We start from the raw sequence: 22,794 nt of genomic DNA, 5'->3' as shown, positions 1-22,794 counted from the left end.
CTCCTCCTTTCCCCTGGTCCTCTCCTCCTCCTTTCCCTGGTCCTCTCCTCCTCCTTTCCCCTGGTCCTCTCCTCCTCCTTCCCCTGGTCCTCTCCTCCTTTCCCCTGGTCCTCTCCTCATTTCCCTGGTCCTCTCCTCCTTTCCCCTGGTCCTCTCCCCCTCCTTTCCCCTGGTCCTCCCCCTCCTTTCCCCTGGTCCTCTCCCCCTCCCCTGGTCCTCTCCCCTCCTTTCCCCTGGTCCTCTCCCCTCCTTTCCCCTGGTCCTCTCCCCTCCTTTCCCCTGGTCCTCTCCCCTCCTTTCCCTGGTCCTCTCCCCTCCTTTCCCTGGTCCTCTCCTCCTCCTTTCCCTGGTCCTCTCCCTCCTCCTTTCCCCTGGTCCTCTCCCCTCCTTTCCCCTGGTCCTCTCCCCTCCTTTCCTCTGGTCCTCTCCCCTCCTTTCCCTGGTCCTCTCCTCCTCCTTCCCTGGTCCTCTCCTCCTCCTTTCCCCTGGTCCTCTCCTCCTCCTTTCCCCTGGTCCTCTCCCCTCCTTTCCCCTGGTCCTCTCCCCTCCTTTCCCTGGTCCTCTCCCCCTCCTTTCCCTGGTCCTTCCCCTCCTTTCCCCTGGTCCTCTCCCCCTCCTTTCCCCTGGTCCTCTCCCCTCCTTACCCCTGGTCCTCTCCTCCTTTCCCCTGGTCCTCTCCTCCTCCTTTCCCCTGGTCCTCTCCTCCTTTCCCCTGGTCCTCTCCTCCTTTCCCCTGGTCCTCTCCTCCTTTCCCCTGGTCCTCTCCCCTTTCCCCTGGTCCTCCCCCTTTCCCTGGTCCTCTCCTCCTCCTTTCCCCTGGTCCTCTCCTCCTCCTTTCCCCTGGTCCTCTCCTCCTCCTTTCCCCTGGTCCTCTCCTCCTTTCCCCTGGTCCTCTCCTCCTTTCCCCTGGTCCTCTCCTCCTTTCCCCTGGTCCTCTCCCCCTTTCCCCTGGTCCTCTCCCCTTTCCCCTGGTCCTCTCCTCCTCCTTTCCCCTGGTCCTCTCCTCCTCCTTTCCCCTGGTCCTCTCCTCCTCCTTTCCCCTGGTCCTCTCCTCCTTTCCCTGGTCCTCTCCCCTTTCCCTGGTCCTCTCCTCCTTTCCCTGGTCCTCTCCTCCTCCTTTCCCCTGGTCCTCTCCTCCTTTCCCCTGGTCCTCTCCTCCTTTCCCCTGGTCCTCTCCCCTTTCCCCTGGTCCTCTCCCCTTTCCCCTGGTCCTCTCCTCCTTTCCCCTGGTCCTCTCCTCCTTTCCCCTGGTCCTCTCCTCCTTTCCCCTGGTCCTCTCCTCCTTTCCCTGGTCCTCTCCCCTTTCCCCTGGTCCTCTCCCCTCCTTTCCCTGGTCCTCTCCCCTTTCCCCTGGTCCTCTCCCCCTCCTTTCCCCTGGTCCTCTCCCCTCCTTTCCCCTGGTCCTCTCCTCCTCCTTTCCCTGGTCCTCTCCCCTTTCCCCTGGTCCTCTCCTCCTTTCCCCTGGTCCTCTCCCCCTCCTTTCCCTGGTCCTCTCCTTCCCCTTACCCCTGGTCCTCTCCCCCTCCTTTCCCCTGGTCCTCTCCCCCTCCTTTCCCCTGGTCCTCTCCTCCTCCTTTCCCCTGGTCCTCTCCCCCTTCTTTCCCTGGTCCTCTCCCCTCCTTTCCCCTGGTCCTCTCCCCCTTTCCCCTGGTCCTCTCCTCCTCCTTTCCCCTGGTCCTCTCCTCCTCCTTTCCCCTGGTCCTCTCCTCCTCCTTTCCCCTGGTCCTCTCCTCCTCCTTTCCCCTGGTCCTCTCCTCCTTTCCCCTGGTCCTCCTCCTCCTTTCCCCTGGTCCTCTCCTCCTTTCCCCTGGTCCTCTCCCCCTCCTTTCCCCTGGTCCTCTCCCCTCCTCCTCCTTCCCCCTGTTCCTGGTCCTCTCCTTTCCCCTGGTCCTCTCCCCCTCCTTTCCCCTGGTCCTCTCCCCCTCCTTTCCCCTGGTCCTCTCCCCTCCTTTCCCCTGGTCCTCTCCCCCTCCTTTCCCCTGGTCCTCTCCCCCTTTCCCCTGGTCCTCTCCTCCCCCTTTCCCCTGGTCCTCTCCTCCTCCTTTCCCCTGGTCCTCTCCTCCTCCTTTCCCCTGGTCCTCTCCTCCTTTCCCCTGGTCCTCTCCCCCTTTCCCCTGGTCCTCTCCCCCTTTCCCTGGTCCTCTCCCCTTTCCCTGGTCCTCTCCTCCTCCTTTCCCCTGGTCCTCTCCTCCTCTTTTCCCCTGGTCCTCTCCTCCTCTTTTCCCCTGGTCCTCTCCTCCTCTTTTCCCCTGGTCCTCTCCTCCTCCTTTCCCCTGGTCCTCTCCTCCTCTTTTCCCCTGGTCCTCTCCTCCTCCTTTCCCCTGGTCCTCCCTCCTCTTTTCCCTGGTCCTCTCCTCCTCCTTTCCCCTGGTCCTCTCCTCCTCCTTTCCCCTGGTCCTCTCCTCCTCCTTTCCCCTGGTCCTCTCCTCCTCCTTTCCCCTGGTCCTCTCCTCCTCCTTTCCCTGGTCCTCTCCTCCTCCTTTCCCCTGGTCCTCTCCTCCTCCTTTCCCCTGGTCCTCTCCTCCTCCTTTCCCCTGGTCCTCCCCTCCTCCTTCCCCCTCGTCCTCTCCTCCTCCTTTCCCTGGTCCTCTCCTCCTCCCTTTCCCCTGGTCCTCCTCCTCCTTTCCCTGGTCCTCTCCTCCTCCTTTCCCCTGGTCCTCTCCCCCTTTCCCCTGGTCCTCTCCTCCTCCTTTCCCCTGGTCCTCTCCTCCTCCTTTCCCCTGGTCCTCTCCTCCTTTCCCCTGGTCCTCTCCTCCTTTCCCCTGGTCCTCTCCTCCTTCCCCCTGGTCCTCTCCTCCTCCTTTCCCCTGGTCCTCTCCTCATCCTTTCCCCTGGTCCTCTCCTCCTCCTTTCCCCTGGTCCTCTCCTCCTTTCCCCTGGTCCTCTCCTCCTTTCCCCTGGTCCTCTCCTCCTCCTTTCCCCTGGTCCTCTCTCCTCCTCCTTTCCCCTGGTCCTCTCCTCCTCCTTTCCCTGGTCCTCTCCTCCTTTCCCCTGGTCCTCTCCTCCTTTCCCCTGGTCCTCCTCCTCCTTTCCCCTGGTCCTCTCCCTCCCCTCCTCGCTCTCCTTCCCTGCTCCGTGCCTCTCCTCCTTCCCTCCTCCCCCTCTCCTCCTCCTTCCCTCCTCCCCCCTCTCCTCCTCCTTCCCTGCTCCGTCCCTCTCCTCCTCCTGCAAGTAACAGCCTTAACCTTTTGGCTTGGTGTCAAAGCAGGGGCCTTTTGTGGCTCGGTCATAAATCTGCCAGGAAAAACAATAACCATCTGTTCAGCCTGCAGAGGGAGGGAGAGGGGGGGGGAGAATAGCGAGAGGAGGGGGGGGAGAATAGCGAGACAGAGAGAGAGTGGAGCTGGCCAGATAGCGGACGGGATCACTGTATAAACACAGGAGTTTAGCCCTCGGCCCTGGTTGCCCTGCCCTGTGTAAGCACAGTGTACATAGGACCACCGAGACAAGCAATGACTCTTGGATCCCAATTCGCTCATCATCTAGCCTTGGATACAGTCAGACAGAGACACAACCTGACATACGCCACAGAGAAAGACTAGGAAACTAAACGAACACACACACAGACTAAATACAATGACCATCACAACATGTAGTGAAGCATTCGAAGTGACAGCAGCAATGAGACTGGATGGAACAGAGTCAGAGCAGTGAGACTGGAGGGAACAGAGTCAGAGCAATGAGACTGGATGGAACAGAGTCAGAGCAGTGAGACTGGATGGAACAGAGTCAGAGCAGTGAGACTGGAGGGAACAGAGTCAGAGCAGTGAGACTGGAGGGAACAGAGTCAGAGCAGTGAGACTGGATGGAACAGAGTCAGAGCAGTGAGACTGGATGGAACAGAGTCAGAGCAGTGAGACTGGAGGGAACAGAGTCAGAGCAGTGAGACTGGAGGGAACAGAGTCAGAGCAATGAGACTGGATGGAACAGAGTCAGAGCAGTGAGACTGGAGGGAACAGAGTCAGAGCAATGAGACTGGATGGAACAGAGTCAGAGCAGTGAGACTGGAGGGAACAGAGTCAGAGCAATGAGACTGGAGGGAACAGAGTCAGAGCAATGAGACTGGATGGAACAGAGTCAGAGCAGTGAGACTGGAGGGAACAGAGTCAGAGCAGTGAGACTGGAGGGAACAGAGTCAGAGCAATGAGACTGGAGGGAACAGAGTCAGAGCAGTGAGACTGTGGAGGGAACAGAGTCAGAGCAATGAGACTGGAGGGAACAGAGTCAGAGCAGTGAGACTGGAGGGAACAGAGTCAGAGCAGTGAGACTGGAGGGAACAGAGTCAGAGCAGTGAGACTGGAGGGAACAGAGTCAGAGCAGTGAGACTGGAGGGAACAGAGTCAGAGCAGTGAGACTGGAGGGAACAGAGTCAGAGCAGTGAGACTGGAGGGAACAGAGTCAGAGCAGTGAGACTGGAGGGAACAGAGTCAGAGCAATGAGACTGGATGGAACAGAGTCAGAGCAGTGAGACTGGAGGGAACAGAGTCAGAGCAATGAGACTGGATGGAACAGAGTCAGAGCAGTGAGACTGGAGGGAACAGAGTCAGAGCAATGAGACTGGAGGGAACAGAGTCAGAGCAATGAGACTGGATGGAACAGAGTCAGAGCAGTGAGACTGGATGGAACAGAGTCAGAGCAGTGAGACTGGATGGAACAGAGTCAGAGCAGTGAGACTGTGGAGGGAACAGAGTCAGAGCAATGAGACTGGAGGGAACAGAGTCAGAGCAGTGAGACTGGAGGGAACAGAGTCAGAGCAATGAGACTGGATGGAACAGAGTCAGAGCAGTGAGACTGGAGGGAACAGAGTCAGAGCAGTGAGACTGGATGGAACAGAGTCAGAGCAATGAGACTGGATGGAACAGAGTCAGAGCAGTGAGACTGTGGATGGAACAGAGTCAGAGCAGTGAGACTGGAGGGAACAGAGTCAGAGCAGTGAGACTGTGGAGGGAACAGAGTCAGAGCAGTGAGACTGGATGGAACAGAGTCAGAGCAGTGAGACTGGATGGAACAGAGTCAGAGCAGTGAGACTGGAGGGAACAGAGTCAGAGCAGTGAGACTGGAGGGAACAGAGTCAGAGCAGTGAGACTGGATGGAACAGAGTCAGAGCAGTGAGACTGGATGGAACAGAGTCAGAGCAGTGAGACTGGATGGAACAGAGTCAGAGCAGTGAGACTGGAGGGAACAGAGTCAGAGCAGTGAGACTGTGGAGGGAACAGAGTCAGAGCAGTGAGACTGTGGAGGGAACAGAGTCAGAGCAATGAGACTGGATGGAACAGAGTCAGAGCAGTGAGACTGGATGGAACAGAGTCAGAGCAGTGAGACTGGATGGAACAGAGTCAGAGCAGTGAGACTGGATGGAACAGAGTCAGAGCAGTGAGACTGTGGAGGGAACAGAGTCAGAGCAGTGAGACTGGAGGGAACAGAGTCAGAGCAGTGAGACTGGATGGAACAGAGTCAGAGCAGTGAGACTGGATGGAACAGAGTCAGAGCAGTGAGACTGTGGAGGGAACAGAGTCAGAGCAGTGAGACTGGAGGGAACAGAGTCAGAGCAGTGAGACTGTGGAGGGAACAGAGTCAGAGCAGTGAGACTGTGGAGGGAACAGAGTCAGAGCAGTGAGACTGGAGGGAACAGAGTCAGAGCAGTGAGACTGGAGGGAACAGAGTCAGAGCAGTGAGACTGGAGGGAACAGAGTCAGAGCAGTGAGACTGGAGGGAACAGAGTCAGAGCAATGAGACTGGAGGGAACAGAGTCAGAGCAGTGAGACTGTGGAGGGAACAGAGTCAGAGCAGTGAGACTGTGGAGGGAACAGAGTCAGAGCAGTGAGACTGGATGGAACAGAGTCAGAGCAGTGAGACTGTGGAGGGAACAGAGTCAGAGCAGTGAGACTGGATGGAACAGAGTCAGAGCAGTGAGACTGTGGAGGGAAAAGAGTCAGAGCAATGAGACTGGAGGGAACAGAGTCAGAGCAATGAGACTGTGGAGGAACAGAGTCAGAGCAGTGAGACTGGATAGAACAGAGTCAGAGCAATGAGACTGTGGAGGGAACAGAGTCAGAGCAGTGAGACTGTGGAGGGAACAGAGTCAGAGCAGTGAGACTGGAGGGAACAGAGTCAGAGCAATGAGACTGGATGGAACAGAGTCAGAGCAGTGAGACTGTGGAGGGAACAGAGTCAGAGCAGTGAGACTGGAGGGAACAGAGTCAGAGCAGTGAGACTGTGGAGGGAACAGAGTCAGAGCAGTGAGACTGGAGGGAACAGAGTCAGAGCAGTGAGACTGGAGGGAACAGAGTCAGAGCAGTGAGACTGGAGGGAACAGAGTCAGAGCAGTGAGACTGGATGGAACAGAGTCAGAGCAGTGAGACTGTGGAGGGAACAGAGTCAGAGCAATGAGACTGGATAGAACAGAGTCAGAGCAGTGAGACTGTGGAGGGAACAGAGTCAGAGCAATGAGACTGTGGAGGGAACAGAGTCAGAGCAATGAGACTGTGGAGGGAACAGAGTCAGAGCAATGAGACTGTGGAGGGAACAGAGTCAGAGCAATGAGACTGTGGAGGGAACAGAGTCAGAGCAATGAGACTGGATGGAACATAGTCAGAGCAGTGAGACTGGATGGAACAGAGTCAGAGCAGTGAGACTGGAGGGAACAGAGTCAGAGCAATGAGACTGTGTAGGGAACAGAGTCAGAGCAATGAGACTGTGTAGGGAACAGAGTCAGAGCAATGAGACTGTGGAGGGAACAGAGTCAGAGCAATGAGACTGTGGAGGGAACAGAGTCAGAGCAATGAGACTGTGGAGGGAACAGAGTCAGAGCAATGAGACTGTGGAGGGAACAGAGTCAGAGCAGTGAGACTGGATGGAACAGAGTCAGAGCAGTGAGACTGGAGGAACAGAGTCAGAGCAGTGAGACTGGAGGGAACAGAGTCAGAGCAGTGAGACTGGAGGGAACAGAGTCAGAGCAGTGAGACTGGAGGGAACAGAGTCAGAGCAGTGAGACTGTGGAGGGAACAGAGTCAGAGCAATGAGACTGGAGGGAACAGAGTCAGAGCAGTGAGACTGGAGGGAACAGAGTCAGAGCAATGAGACTGGATGGAACAGAGTCAGAGCAGTGAGACTGTGGAGGGAACAGAGTCAGAGCAGTGAGACTGGAGGGAACAGAGTCAGAGCAGTGAGACTGGAGGGAACAGAGTCAGAGCAGTGAGACTGTGGAGGGAACAGAGTCAGAGCAGTGAGACTGGAGGGAACAGAGTCAGAGCAGTGAGACTGGATAGAACAGAGTCAGAGCAGTGAGACTGTGGAGGGAACAGAGTCAGAGCAATGAGACTGTGGAGGGAACAGAGTCAGAGCAATGAGACTGTGGAGGGAACAGAGTCAGAGCAATGAGACTGTGGAGGGAACAGAGTCAGAGCAATGAGACTGGATGGAACAGAGTCAGAGCAGTGAGACTGGATGGAACAGAGTCAGAGCAGTGAGACTGGAGGGAACAGAGTCAGAGCAGTGAGACTGGAGGGAACAGAGTCAGAGCAGTGAGACTGGATGGAACAGAGTCAGAGCAGTGAGACTGGATGGAACAGAGTCAGAGCAGTGAGACTGGATGGAACAGAGTCAGAGCAGTGAGACTGTGGATGGAACAGAGTCAGAGCAGTGAGACTGTGGAGGGAACAGAGTCAGAGCAATGAGACTGGATGGAACAGAGTCAGAGCAGTGAGACTGGAGGGAACAGAGTCAGAGCAATGAGACTGGATGGAACAGAGTCAGAGCAGTGAGACTGGAGGGAACAGAGTCAGAGCAGTGAGACTGGAGGGAACAGAGTCAGAGCAGTGAGACTGGAGGGAACAGAGTCAGAGCAATGAGACTGGATGGAACAGAGTCAGAGCAGTGAGACTGTGGAGGGAACAGAGTCAGAGCAGTGAGACTGGATGGAACAGAGTCAGAGCAGTGAGACTGGATGGAACAGAGTCAGAGCAGTGAGACTGGAGGGAACAGAGTCAGAGCAGTGAGACTGTGGAGGGAACAGCGTCAGAGCAATGAGACTGGAGGGAACAGAGTCAGAGCAGTGAGACTGTGGAGGGAACAGAGTCAGAGCAATGAGACAGAGCAGTGAGACTGGAGGGAACAGAGTCAGAGCAGTGAGACTGTGGAGGGAACAGAGTCAGAGCAATGAGACTGGATGGAACAGAGTCAGAGCAGTGAGACTGGATGGAACAGAGTCAGAGCAGTGAGACTGGATGGAACAGAGTCAGAGCAATGAGACTGGAGGGAACAGAGTCAGAGCAGTGAGTCAGAGCAATGAGACTGGATGGAACAGAGTCAGAGCATTGAGACTGGAGGGAACAGAGTCAGAGCAGTGAGACTGGAGGGAACAGAGTCAGAGCAATGAGACTGGATGGAACAGAGTCAGAGCAGTGAGACTGTGGAGGGAACAGAGTCAGAGCAATGAGACTGGAGGGAACAGAGTCAGAGCAGTGAGACTGGAGGGAACAGAGTCAGAGCAGTGAGACTGGAGGGAACAGAGTCAGAGCAGTGAGACTGGATGGAACAGAGTCAGAGCAGTGAGACTGGGTGGAACAGAGTCAGAGCAGTGAGACTGGAGGGAACAGAGTCAGAGCAGTGAGACTGTGGATGGAACAGAGTCAGAGCAGTGAGACTGTGGAGGGAACAGAGTCAGAGCAATGAGACTGGATGGAACAGAGTCAGAGCAGTGAGACTGTGGAGGGAACAGAGTCAGAGCAGTGAGACTGGATGGAACAGAGTCAGAGCAGTGAGACTGGAGGGAACAGAGTCAGAGCAGTGAGACTGGAGGGAACAGAGTCAGAGCAGTGAGACTGGAGGGAACAGAGTCAGAGCAATGAGACTGGATGGAACAGAGTCAGAGCAGTGAGACTGTGGAGGGAACAGAGTCAGAGCAGTGAGACTGTGGAGGGAACAGAGTCAGAGCAGTGAGACTGGATGGAACAGAGTCAGAGCAGTGAGACTGTGGAGGGAAAAGAGTCAGAGCAATGAGACTGGAGGGAACAGAGTCAGAGCAATGAGACTGTGGAGGGAAAAGAGTCAGAGCAATGAGACTGTGGAGGGAACAGAGTCAGAGCAATGAGACAGAGCAGTGAGACTGGAGGGAACAGAGTCAGAGCAGTGAGACTGGAGGGAACAGAGTCAGAGCAATGAGACTGGATGGAACAGAGTCAGAGCAATGAGACTGGATGGAACAGAGTCAGAGCAGTGAGACTGGATGGAACAGAGTCAGAGCAGTGAGACTGGATGGAACAGAGTCAGAGCAATGAGACTGGAGGGAACAGAGTCAGAGCAGTGAGTCAGAGCAATGAGACTGGATGGAACAGAGTCAGAGCATTGAGACTGGAGGGAACAGAGTCAGAGCAGTGAGACTGGAGGGAACAGAGTCAGAGCAATGAGACTGGATGGAACAGAGTCAGAGCAGTGAGACTGTGGAGGGAACAGAGTCAGAGCAATGAGACTGGAGGGAACAGAGTCAGAGCAGTGAGACTGGAGGGAACAGAGTCAGAGCAGTGAGACTGGAGGGAACAGAGTCAGAGCAGTGAGACTGGAGGGAACAGAGTCAGAGCAGTGAGACTGGATGGAACAGAGTCAGAGCAGTGAGACTGTGGATGGAACAGAGTCAGAGCAATGAGACTGGATGGAACAGAGTCAGAGCAATGAGACTGGAGGGAACAGAGTCAGAGCAATGAGACTGGATGGAACCGAGTCAGAGCAATGAGACTGAATGGAACAGAGTCAGAGCAGTGAGACTGTGGAGGGAACAGAGTCAGAGCAATGAGACTGGATGGAACAGAGTCAGAGCAATGAGACTGGAGGGAACAGAGTCAGAGCAGTGAGACTGTGGAGGGAACAGAGTCAGAGCAATGAGACTGGATGGAACAGAGTCAGAGCAATGAGACTGAATGGAACAGAGTCAGAGCAGTGAGACTGTGGATGGAACAGAGTCAGAGCAGTGAGACTGGATGGAACAGAGTCAGAGCAGTGAGACTGGATGGAACAGAGTCAGAGCAGTGAGACTGGATGGAACAGAGTCAGAGCAGTGAGACTGGAGGGAACAGAGTCAGAGCAGTGATACTGTGGAGGGAACAGAGTCAGAGCAGTGATACTGTGGAGGGAACAGAGTCAGAGCAGTGAGACTGTGGATGGAACAGAGTCAGAGCAATGAGACTGGATGGAACAGAGTCAGAGCAGTGAGACTGGATGGAACAGAGTCAGAGCAGTGAGACTGTGGAGGGAACAGAGTCAGAGCAGTGAGACTGGAGGGAACAGAGTCAGAGCAATGAGACTGGATTGAACAGAGTCAGAGCAGTGAGTCAGAGCAGTGAGTCAGAGCAATGAGTCAGAGCAGTGAGGGTGGGAAGCAGAGGGAGTGAGAGCATTGAGGCTGATGGTGATATGAGATAAGCCCTTTCCTTGATGGAAGATAGTCCAACAGAGCAGAAATGTCCAGGGAAGCAGGCAGCATTACCAAGCTCATGTTGAAGGCCTTTATAATACCAAGCTCATGTTGAAGGCCTTTATAATACCAAGCTCATGTTGAAGGCCTTTATAATACCAGGCTCATGTTGAAGGCCTTTATAATACCAAGCTCATGTTGAAGGCCTTTATAATACCAGGCTCATGTTGAAGGCCTTTATAATACCAGGCTCATGTTGAAGGCCTTTATAATACCAGGCTCATGTTGAAGGCCTTTATAATACCAGGCTCATGTTGAAGGCCTTTATAATACCAAGCTCATGTTGAAGGCCTTTATAATACCAAGCTCATGTTGAAGGCCTTTATAATACCAGGCTCATGTTGAAGGCCTTTATAATACCAGGCTCATGTTGAAGGCCTTTATAATACCAGGCTCATGTTGAAGGCCTTTATAATACCAGGCTCATGTTGAAGGCCTTTATAATACCAGGCTCATGTTGAAGGCCTTTATAATACCAGGCTCATGTTGAAGGCCTTTATAATACCAAGCTCATGTTGAAGGCCTTTATAATACCAGGCTCATGTTGAAGGCCTTTATAATACCAAGCTCATGTTGAAGGCCTTTATAATACCACGCTCATGTTGAAGGCCTTTATAATACCAAGCTCATGTTGAAGGCCTTTATAATACCAAGCTCATGTTGAAGGCCTTTATAATACCACGCTCATGTTGAAGGCCTTTATAATACCAGGCTCATGTTGAAGGCCTTTATAATACCAGGCTCATGTTGAAGGCCTTTATAATACCACACTCATGTTGAAGGCCTTTATAATACCAAGCTCATGTTGAAGGCCTTTATAATACCAGGCTCATGTTGAAGGCCTTTATAATACCAAGCTCATGTTGAAGGCCTTTATAATACCAAGCCCATGTTGAAGGAATTTTAGCAACCAGGAAATGGAGGACTGATTTCTACACAGTGCATCTTTTAAAGTCATCATCTCTGTTCAGGCAGTAGACCGTCTCACGTCATCTCTGTTCAGGCAGTAGACCGTCTCACGTCATCTCTGTTCAGGCAGTAGACCGTCTCACGTCATCTCTGTTCAGGCAGTAGACCGTCTCACGTCATCTCTGTTCAGGCAGTAGACCGTCTCACGTCATCTCTGTTCAGGCAGTAGACCGTCTCACGTCATCTCTGTTCAGGCAGTAGACCGTCTCACGTCATCTCTGTTCAGGCAGTAGACCGTCTCACGTTCAGGCATCTCTGTTCAGGCAGTAGACCGCCTCACGTCATCTCTGTTCAGGCAGTAGACCGTCTCACGTCATCTCTGTTCAGGCAGTAGACCGTCTCACGTCATCTCTGTTCAGGCAGTAGACCGTCTCACGTCATCTCTGTTCAGGCAGTAGACCGTCTCACGTCATCTCTGTTCAGGCAGTAGACCGTCTCACGTCATCTCTGTTCAGGCAGTAGACCGTCTCACGTCATCTCTGTTCAGGCAGTAGACCGTCTCACGTCATCTCTGTTCAGGCAGTAGACCGTCTCACGTCATCTCTGTTCAGGCAGTAGACCGTCTCACGTCATCTCTGTTCAGGCAGTAGACCGTCTCACGTCATCTCTGTTCAGGCAGTAGACCGTCTCACGTCATCTCTGTTCAGGCAGTAGACCGTCTCACGTCATCTCTGTTCAGGCAGTAGACCGTCTCACGTCATCTCTGTTCAGGCAGTAGACCGTCTCACGCCATCTCTGTTCAGGCAGTAGACCGTCTCACGTCATCTCTGTTCAGGCAGTAGACCGTCTCACGTCATCTCTGTTCAGGCAGTAGACCGTCTCACGTCATCTCTGTTCAGGCAGTAGACCGTCATCTCTGTTCAGGCAGTAGACGTCTCACGTCATCTGTTCAGGCAGTAGACCGTCTCACGTCATCTCTGTTCAGGCAGTAGACCGTCTCACGTCATCTCTGTTCAGGCAGTAGACCGTCTCACGTCATCTCTGTTCAGGCAGTAGACCGTCTCACGTCATCTCTGTTCAGGCAGTAGACCGTCTCACGTCATCTCTGTTCAGGCAGTAGACCGTCTCACGTCATCTCTGTTCAGGCAGTAGACCGTCTCACGTCATCTCTGTTCAGGCAGTAGACCGTCTCACGTCATCTCTGTTCAGGCAGTAGACCGTCTCACGTCATCTCTGTTCAGGCAGTAGACCGTCTCACGTCATCTCTGTTCAGGCAGTAGACCGTCTCACGTCATCTCTGTTCAGGCAGTAGACGTCTCACGTCATCTCTGTTCAGGCAGTAGACCGTCTCACGTCATCTCTGTTCAGGCAGTAGACCGTCTCACGTCATCTCTGTTCAGGCAGTAGACCGTCTCACGTCATCTCTGTTCAGGCAGTAGACCGTCTCACGTCATCTCTGTTCAGGCAGTAGACCGTCTCAAGTCATCTCTGTTCAGGCAGTAGACCTGTGTGTGTGTGTATAATTCAGAGTGTGTGTGTGTATAATTCAGTGTGTGTGTGTAATTCAGAGTGTGTGTATAATTCAGACTGTGTGTGTGTGTATAATTCAGACTGTGTGTGTGTGTATAATTCAGTGTGTGTGTGTATAATTCAGTGTGTGTGTGTATAATTCAGAGTGTGTGTGTATAATTCAGAGTGTGTGTGTGTGTATAATTCAGAGTGTGTGTGTATAATTCAGAGTGTGTGTGTATAATTCAGAGTGTGTGTGTATAATTCAGAGTGTGTGTGTGTAATTCAGAGTGTGTGTATAATTCAGAGTGTGTGTATAATTCAGACTGTGTGTGTATAATTCAGAGTGTGTGTGTATAATTCAGAGTGTGTGTGTATAATTCAGAGTGTGTGTGTGTATAATTCAGTGTGTGTGTGTGTGTGTATAATTCAGAGTGTGTGTGTGTGTATAATTCAGAGTGTGTGTGTGTATAATTCAGAGTGTGTGTATAATTCAGAGTGTGTGTATAATTCAGAGTGTGTGTATAATTCAGAGTGCGTGTGTGTGTATAATTCAGAGTGCGTGTGTGTGTATAATTCAGAGTGTGTGTATAATTCAGAGTGCGTGTGTGTGTATAATTCAGAGTGCGTGTGTGTGTATAATTCAGAGTGTGTGTATAATTCAGAGTGTGTGTATAATTCAGAGTGTGTGTATAATTCAGAGTGTGTGTGTGTGTATAATTCAGAGTGTGTGTGTGTATAATTCAGAGTGTGTGTGTGTATAATTCAGAGTGTGTGTGTGTGTATAATTCAGAGTGTGTGTGTGTGTGTGTATAATTCAGTGTGTGTGTGTGTGTGTGTGTATAATTCAGTGTGTGTGTGTGTGTATAATTCAGAGTGTGTGTGTGTATAATTCAGAGTGTGTGTGTGTGTGTATAATTCAGTGTGTGTGTGTATAATTCAGTGTGTGTGTGTATAATTCAGACTGTGTGTGTGTGTATAATTCAGACTGTGTGTGTGTGTGTATAATTCAGAGTGTGTGTGTGTAATTCAGACTGTGTGTGTGTGTATAATTCAGACTGTGTGTGTGTGTATAATTCAGACTGTGTGTGTGTGTGTATAATTCAGACTGTGTGTGTGTATAATTCAGAGTGTGTGTGTATAATTCAGACTGTGTGTGTGTATAATTCAGAGTGTGTGTATAATTCAGAGTGTGTGTGTGTATAATTCAGAGTGTGTGTGTATAATTCAGAGTGTGTGTGTATAATTCAGAGTGTGTGTGTATAATTCAGTGTGTGTGTGTATAATTCAGTGTGTGTGTGTGTGTGTATAATTCAGAGTGTGTGTGTGTGTATAATTCAGAGTGTGTGTGTGTGTATAATTCAGAGTGTGTGTATAATTCAGAGTGTGTGTATAATTCAGAGTGTGTGTATAATTCAGAGTGCGTGTGTGTGTATAATTCAGAGTGCGTGTGTGTGTATAATTCAGAGTGTGTGTATAATTCAGAGTGCGTGTGTGTGTATAATTCAGAGTGCGTGTGTGTGTATAATTCAGAGTGTGTGTATAATTCAGAGTGTGTGTATAATTCAGAGTGTGTGTGTGTGTATAATTCAGAGTGTGTGTGTGTATAATTCAGAGTGTGTGTGTGTATAATTCAGAGTGTGTGTGTGTATAATTCAGAGTGTGTGTGTGTGTATAATTCAGTGTGTGTGTGTGTGTGTAATTCAGTGTGTGTGTGTGTGTATAATTCAGAGTGTGTGTGTGTATAATTCAGAGTGTGTGTGTGTGTGTATAATTCAGTGTGTGTGTGTATAATTCAGTGTGTGTGTGTATAATTCAGACTGTGTGTGTGTGTATAATTCAGACTGTGTGTGTGTGTGTATAATTCAGAGTGTGTGTGTGTAATTCAGAGTGTGTGTGTATAATTCAGACTGTGTGTGTGTATAATTCAGACTGTGTGTGTGTGTATAATTCAGACTGTGTGTGTGTAATTCAGTGTGTGTGTGTGTATAATTCAGTGTGTGTGTGTATAATTCAGAGTGTGTGTATAATTCAGAGTGTGTGTGTGTATAATTCAGACTGTGTGTGTGTATAATTCAGACTGTGTGTGTGTGTATAATTCAGACTGTGTGTGTGTGTATAATTCAGAGTGTGTGTGTGTGTATAATTCAGTGTGTGTGTGTGTATAATTCAGAGTGTGCAGTAGTTAATGTAGCCGTGCCTCCTCCCTCAGCAGAGTCCTCTGATCCATGTGTTCATGTCCTCACTCCGACATTGATTTCCGGCCGGTCCTTTGGTGCAAACGGATTTATCCCTCGTTCTGACAGACTTAACGCACACACACGCTTAGAATAATACACACACACACATACACACACACACACACACTTAGAATAACACACACACAGCCCAGGCTCTGAATGTTTGATTAAAGTTCAATAGACTCCTCCAGTGGCAGGGCGAAGAACCGTTTCAGGTCCTATTTGTAGCAGCAAAGCTCTCCCCAACATGTTCATTGTTCCCATTTAGCCGCTTGCCACCCAGGCAGCCCCAACAGCCCTGCTCCTAATACCCCATCATTCAGCCAGCCAGACTGCCTCCCGCTCTCCCCTGCCTCCCTGCCTAATCCTGCAACTGACAGACAGACACAACCACAGCAGCAGTGCAAACACACCCGGGCTACTTGCAAAACCTGACATGGAGTCATGGACTCGGTGACCTGGAGCCATGGTCTCAGTCCACTCCAAACCACGACGGTCTTTTCCTCGTTATGTGACGCAGTGGCTTTTAGATCATCTTAATAGCTAACTTGGATGTTTTAGTACATTAGGGAATGATTTACCATGTCTGAAATAAAACACACAGCTCTTTTTTTTGGGAGTTATTTTTATGCAAAGTGATGTAATGTTTCCCCGAGGATTTCTTTTTTCAGCAACGGTGGCAAAGTTAGTTTAGACGCCCTCCTTTTGGCCACAGAGACTAAATGTTGCTGTTTTAATGCAATTCTACACATTTTGTTATGGAGCAGAGAGAACTACGAGAAATTGGAGAGTGATTGGGAATGTTAATGTTGTGCGCGTGAATGCCGTGCGCGTGAATGCCGTGCGCGTAAACGCACTGTTTTCACCTGGTTCCTACGTGAGTAAGATACACGGTTCAGTGTTCCTGGTACTCGTTCCTTATCCTCTCTCGCTCTCGCTCGCTCGCTCTCTCGCTCTCGCTCCCCCCGATACAGGGATAGTTGCTAACCTTCTTCGACTGCTATACGAGTCTGTGTTCTGATGGTGTGTGTCTCTCTTGCCTTGCAGGGTGAGTTGATAACCTTCTACTACTACTGGAAGAAGACTCCTGAGGCGGCGTCGTCCAGGGCCCACCGTAGACACCGTCGTCAGCCTGTGTTCCGACGCATCAAGACACGCACCGCCTCCACCCCCGTCAACATCCCGTCTAGACCCCCCTCCTCAGAGTTCTGTAAGTAGGACACTAACCCTACGCCCAAACCTCCACCCCCGTCAACATCCCGTCTAGACCCCCTCCTCAGAGTTCTGTAAGTAGGACACTAACCCTACGCCCCAAACCCCCACCCCCGTCAACATCCCGTCTAGACCCCCCTCCTCAGAGTTCTGTAAGTAGGACACTAACCCTACGCCCCAAACCTCCACCCCCGTCAACATCCCGTCTAGACCCCCCTCCTCAGAGTTCTGTAAGTAGGACACTAACCCTATGCCCCAAACCTCCACCCCGTCAACAGCACCCTCCTCAGAGTTCTGTAAGTAGGACACTAACCCTATGCCCCAAACCTCCACCCCGTCAACAGCACCCTCCTCAGAGTTCTGTAAGTAGGACACTAACCCTACGCCCCAAACCTCCACCCCATCAACATCACCCTCCTCAGAATTCTGTAAGTAGGACACTAACCCTACGCCCAAACCTCCACCCTGTCAACATCACCCTCCTCAGAATTCTGTAAGTAGGACACTAACCCTACGCCCCAAACCTCCACCCCGTCAACAGCACCCTCCGCAGAATTCAGTAAGTAGGACACTAACCCTACGCCCCAAACCTCCACCCCGTCAACAGCACCCTCCTCAGAATTCAGTAAGTAGGACACTAACCCTACGCCCCAAACCTCCACCCCGTCAACAGCCCCCTCGGAGTTCTGTAAGTAGGACAATAGCCCTCGCCCCAAACCTCCACCCCGTCAACAGCCCCCTCGGAGTTCTGTAAGTAGGACAATAACCCTACGCCCCAAACCTCCACCCCGTCAACAGCCCCCTCGGAGTTCTGTAAGTAGGACAATAACCCTACGCCCCAAACCTCCTCAGAGTTCTGTAAGTAGGACAATAACCCTACGCCCCAAACCTCCTCAGAGTTCTGTAAGTAGGACACTAACCCTACGCCCCAAACCCCATCAACAGCCCCCTCCTCAGAGTTCTGTAAGTAGGACACTAACCCTACGCCCCAAACCCTATCAACAGCCCCCTCCTCAGAGTTCTGTAAGTAGGACACTAACCCTACGCCCCAAACCCCATCAACAGCCCCCTCCTCAGAGTTCTGTAAGTAGGACACTAACCCTACGCCCCAAACCCCATCAACAGCCCCCTCCTCAGAGTTCTGTAAGTAGGACACTAACCCTACGCCCCAAACCCCATCAACAGCCCCCTCCTCAGAGTTCTGTAAGTAGGACACTAACCCTACGCCCCAAACCCCATCAACAGCCCCCTCCTCAGAGTTCTGTAAGTAGGACACTAACCCTACGCCCCAAACCCTATCAACAGCCCTCCTCAGAGTTCTGTAAGTAGGACACTAACCCTACGCCCAAACCCCATCAACATCCCCCTCCTCAGAGTTCTGTAAGTAGGACACTAACCCTACGCCCAAACCCCATCAACAGCCCCCTCCTCAGAGTTCTGTAAGTAGGACACTAACCCTACGCCCCCAAACCCCATCAACAGCCCCCTCCTCAGAGTTCTGTAAGTAGGACACTAACCCTACGCCCAAACCCTATCAACAGCCCTCCTCAGAGTTCTGTAAGTAAGACACTAACCCTACGCCCCCAAACCCCATCAACAGCCCCCTCCTCAGAGTTCTGTAAGTAGGACACTAACCCTACGCCCCAAACCCCATCAACAGCCCCCTCCTCAGAGTTCTGTAAGTTGGACACTAACCCTACGCCCAAACCCCATCAACAGCCCCTCCTCAGAGTTCTGTAAGTAGGACACTAACCCTACGCCCCAAACCCCATCAACAGCCCCCTCCTCAGAGTTCTGTAAGTAGGACACTAACCCTACGCCCCAAACCTCCTCAGAGTTCTGTAAGTAGGACACTAACCCTACGCCCCAAACCTCCTCAGAGTTCTGTAAGTAGGACACTAACCCTACGCCCCAAACCCCATCAACAGCCCCCTCCACAGAGTTCTGTAGGTACAACAGTTCTGTTGCCACAGCAGGCGAGGAAAGAAAACCCGCTCGCATCAAGTCTCTTTCTGGTTACTCCTGATACATTTGATATTTTTCGATTGTAAAGCAACTCACATAATGGCAAGAACAGGATCGACAACAAACAAAAATAATACTGTGTTAGAAGTAGAGCAGTGGTTATACACGAGCTCGGTACTGTTGGCGCTTGGTAACAACGTGCGTTCTGTTCTCCTCCAGTGGACCTGAGTTCAGCCAGTGAAGATGTTTAGCTCGGTACTGTTGGCGCTTGGTAACAACGTGCGTTCTGTTCTCCTCCAGTGGACCTGAGTTCAGCCAGTGAAGATGTTTAGCTCGGTACTGTTGGCGCTTGGTAACAACGTGTGTTCTGTTCTCCTCCAGTGGACCTGAGTTCAGCCAGTGAGATGTTTAGCTCGGTACTGTTGGCGCTTGGTAACAACGTGCGTTCTGTTCTCCTCCAGTGGACCTGAGTTCAGCCAGTGAAGATGTTTAGCTCGGTACTGTTGGCGCTTGGTAACAACGTGTGTTCTGTTCTCCTCCAGTGGACCTGAGTTCAGCCAATGAGATGTTTAGCTCGGTACTGTTGGCGCTTGGTAACAACGTGCGTTCTGTTCTCCTCCAGTGGACCTGAGTTCAGCCAGTGAAGATGTTTAGCTCGGTACTGTTGGCGCTTGGTAACAACGTGTGTTCTGTTCTCCTCCAGTGGACCTGAGTTCAGCCAGTGAAGATGTTTAGCTCGGTACTGTTGGCGCTTGGTAACAACGTGCGTTCTGTTCTCCTCCAGTGGACCTGAGTTCAGCCAATGAGATGTTTAGCTCGGTACTGTTGGCGCTTGGTAACAACGTGCGTTCTGTTCTCCTCCAGTGGACCTGAGTTCAGCCAGTGAAGATGTTTAGCTCGGTACTGTTGGCGCTTGGTAACAACGTGTGTTCTGTTCTCTCTCCAGTGGACCTGAGTTCAGCCAGTGAGATGTTTAGCTCGGTACTGTTGGCGCTTGGTAACAACGTGCGTTCTGTTCTCCTCCAGTGGACCTGAGTTCAGCCAGTGAAGATGTTTAGCTCGGTACTGTTGGCGCTTGGTAACAACGTGTGTTCTGTTCTCCTCCAGTGGACCTGAGTTCAGACAGTGAGATGTTTAGCTCGGTACTGTTGGCGCTTGGTAACAACGTGCGTTCTGTTCTCCTCCAGTGGACCTGAGTTCAGCCAGTGAGATGTTTAGCTCGGTACTGTTGGCGCTTGGTAACAACGTGTGTTCTGTTCTCCTCCAGTGGACCTGAGTTCAGCCAGTGAAGATGTTTAGCTCGGTACTGTTGGCACTTGGTAACAACGTGCGTTCTGTTCTCCTCCAGTGGACCTGAGTTCAGCCAGTGAAGATGTTTAGCTCGGTACTGTTGGCGCTTGGTAACAACGTGCGTTCTGTTCTCCTCCAGTGGACCTGAGTTCAGCCAGTGAAGATGTTTAGCTCGGTACTGTTGGCGCTTGGTAACAACGTGCGTTCTGTTCTCCTCCAGTGGACCTGAGTTCAGCCAGTGAAGATGTTTAGCTCGGTACTGTTGGCGCTAGGTAACAACGTGCGTTCTGTTCTCCTCCAGTGGACCTGAGTTCAGCCAGTGAAGATGTTTAGCTCGGTACTGTTGGCGCTTGGTAACAACGTGCGTTCTGTTCTCCTCCAGTGGACCTGAGTTCAGCCAGTGAAGATGTTTAGCTCGGTACTGTTGGCGCTTGGTAACAACGTGCGTTCTGTTCTCCTCCAGTGGACCTGAGTTCAGCCAGTGAGATGTTTAGCTCGGTACTGTTGGCGCTTGGTAACAACGTGCGTTCTGTTCTCCTCCAGTGGACCTGAGTTCAGCCAGTGAGATGTTTAGCTCGGTACTGTTGGCGCTTGGTAACAACGTGCGTTCTGTTCTCCTCCAGTGGACCTGAGTTCAGCCAGTGAAGATGTTTAGCTCGGTACTGTTGGCGCTTGGTAACAACGTGCGTTCTGTTCTCCTCCAGTGGACCTGAGTTCAGCCAGTGAAGATGTTTAGCTCGGTACTGTTGGCGCTTGGTAACAACGTGCGTTCTGTTCTCCTCCAGTGGACCTGAGTTCAGCCAGTGAAGATGTTTAGCTCGGTACTGTTGGCGCTTGGTAACAACGTGCGTTCTGTTCTCCTCCAGTGGACCTGAGTTCAGCCAGTGAAGATGACCTGGACAGTGAAGACAGTGAGCAGGAGCTGAAGGGTTACGCCTGCCGACACTGTTTCACCACCAGTAAGATGATACACACACACGCACACACACACACACACACACACACACACACACACACACACACACACACACACACACACACACACACACACACACACACACACACACACACACACACACAGATATATACACACACACACAGATATATACACACACACACACACACACACAGATATATACACACACACACACACACACAGATATATACACACACACACACACACACACACACACAGATATATACACGCACCGTCATATGGACCCGTTATCCTCATGATATTGTGTGTATGAATCGCACCTCCTACAGTGACGGGCTGGCAACCTCTGTCTCTCTACCTCATAACCACACGCACAGCTGGTTATCTCTGGTCTCGCCCTAACACAACTGGTTATCTCTGGTCTCTGGTCTCCCCCTAACACGGCTGGTTATCTCTGGTCTCCCCCTAACACAGCTGGTTATCTCTGGTCTCCCCCTAACACGGCTGGTTATCTCTGGTCTCCCCCTAACACAGCTGGTTATCTCTGGTCTCCCCCTAACACGGCTGGTTATCTCTGGCCTCCCCCTAACACGGCTGGTTATCTCTGGTCTCACCCTAACACAGCTGGTTATCTCTGGCCTCCCCCTAACACGGCTGGTTATCTCTGGTCTCCCCCTAACACAGCTGGTTATCTCTGGTCTCCCCCTAACACAGCTGGTTATCTCTGGTCTCCCCCTAACACAGCTGGTTATCTCTGGTCTCCCCCTAACACAGCTGGTTATCTCTGGTCGCCCCCTAACACAGCTGCCGTACTGTCACCATAACTGGCAGAGCTAAAAAGTGGTTTCTGATGTCCACCTGTCTGTCTGAAGGGGTGTTTCTCTCAGGACACCTGTCTGTCTGAGGGGTGTTTCTCTCAGTACACCTGTCTGTCTGAAGGGGTGTTTCTCTCAGGACACCTGTCTGTCTGAAGGGAGTTTCTCTCAGGACACCTGTCTGTCTGAGGGGTGTTTCTCTCAGTACACCTGTCTGTCTGAAGGGGTGTTTCTCTCAGGACACCTGTCTGTCTGAGGGGTGTTTCTCTCAGGACACCTGTCTGTCTGAGGGGTGTTTCTCTCAGGACACCTGTCTGTCTGAGGGGTGTTTCTCTCAGGACACCTGTCTGTCTGAGGGGTGTTTCTCTCAGGACACCTGTCTGTCTGAAGGGGTGTTTCTCTCAGTACACCTGTCTGTCTGAAGGGAGTTTCTCTCAGGACACCTGTCTGTCTGAGGGGGTGTTTCTCTCAGGACACCTGTCTGTCTGAAGGGGTGTTTCTCTCAGTACACCTGTCTGTCTGAAGGGGTGTTTCTCTCAGGACACCTGTCTGTCTGAGGGGTGTTTCTCTCAGGACACCTGTCTGTCTGAAGGGGTGTTTCTCTCAGGACACCTGTCTGTCTGAAGGGGTGTTTCTCTCAGGACACCTGTCTGTCTGAAGGGTGTTTCTCTCAGGACACCTGTCTGTCTGAAGGGGTGTTTCTCTCAGGACACCTGTCTGTCTGAAGGGAGTTTCTCTCAGGACACCTGTCTGTCTGAAGGGGTGTTTCTCTCAGGACACCTGTCTGTCTGAAGGGAGTTTCTCTCAGGACACCTGTCTGTCTGAAGGGAGTTTCTCTCAGTACACCTGTCTGTCTGAAGGGGTGTTTCTCTCAGTACACCTGTCTGTCCGAAGGGGTGTTTCTCTCAGTACACCTGTCTGTCTGAAGGGGTGTTTCTCTCAGTACACCTGTCTGTCCGAAGGGGTGTTTCTCTCAGTTTCTCTGACTGACAGGAAGCTGTTTCTCAATGACTAAAATGCATGTCCTGTCTCTCTCAGCCTCTAAGGACTGTGTGTAGTGATGTATGAGTCCTCTGTCTCCCTGTGTGTAGTGATGTATGAGTCCTCTGTCTCCCTGTGTGTAGTGATGTATGAGTCCTCTGTCTCCCTGTGTGTAGTGATGTATGAGTCCTCTGTCTCCCTGTGTGTAGTGATGTTTATGAGTCCTCTGTCTCCCTGTGCGTAGTGATGTATGAGTCCTCTGTCTCCCTGTGTGTAGTGATGTATGAGTCCTCTGTCTCCCTGTGTGTAGTGATGTTTATGAGTCCTCTGTCTCCCTGTGTGTAGTGATGTATGAGTCCTCTGTCTCCCTGTGTATAGTGATGTATGAGTCCTCTGTCTCCTGTGTGTAGTGATGTATGAGTCCTCTGTCTCCCTGTGTGTAGTGATGTATGAGTCCTCTGTCTCCCT

At 51.7% G+C, this 22,794-nt stretch overlaps 1 protein-coding gene across 13 annotated transcripts in view; it reads left to right on the top strand.

Moving 5' to 3' along the window:
* LOC118377891 (arginine-glutamic acid dipeptide repeats protein-like) overlaps positions 1-22,794 on the top strand; it is a 670,308-nt gene that overhangs the window by 350,713 nt on the left and 296,801 nt on the right. For 8 of the 13 annotated variants that reach the window (XM_052484576.1, XM_052484574.1, XM_052484575.1 and 5 more), the window contains one exon: positions 16,174-16,336. In XM_052484576.1, coding sequence (XP_052340536.1) covers positions 16,174-16,336 — 163 coding nt within the window. The other 5 variants (XM_052484572.1, XM_052484583.1, XM_052484582.1 and 2 more) reach the window with 5 other exon arrangements.

This window comes from Oncorhynchus keta, chromosome 28 (genome assembly GCF_023373465.1).
Source record: "Oncorhynchus keta strain PuntledgeMale-10-30-2019 chromosome 28, Oket_V2, whole genome shotgun sequence".
Taxonomy (NCBI): domain Eukaryota; kingdom Metazoa; phylum Chordata; class Actinopteri; order Salmoniformes; family Salmonidae; genus Oncorhynchus; species Oncorhynchus keta.
The sequence above is the reverse complement of the archived record's forward strand: the minus strand, read 5'-3'. Positions and strand labels throughout refer to the sequence as shown.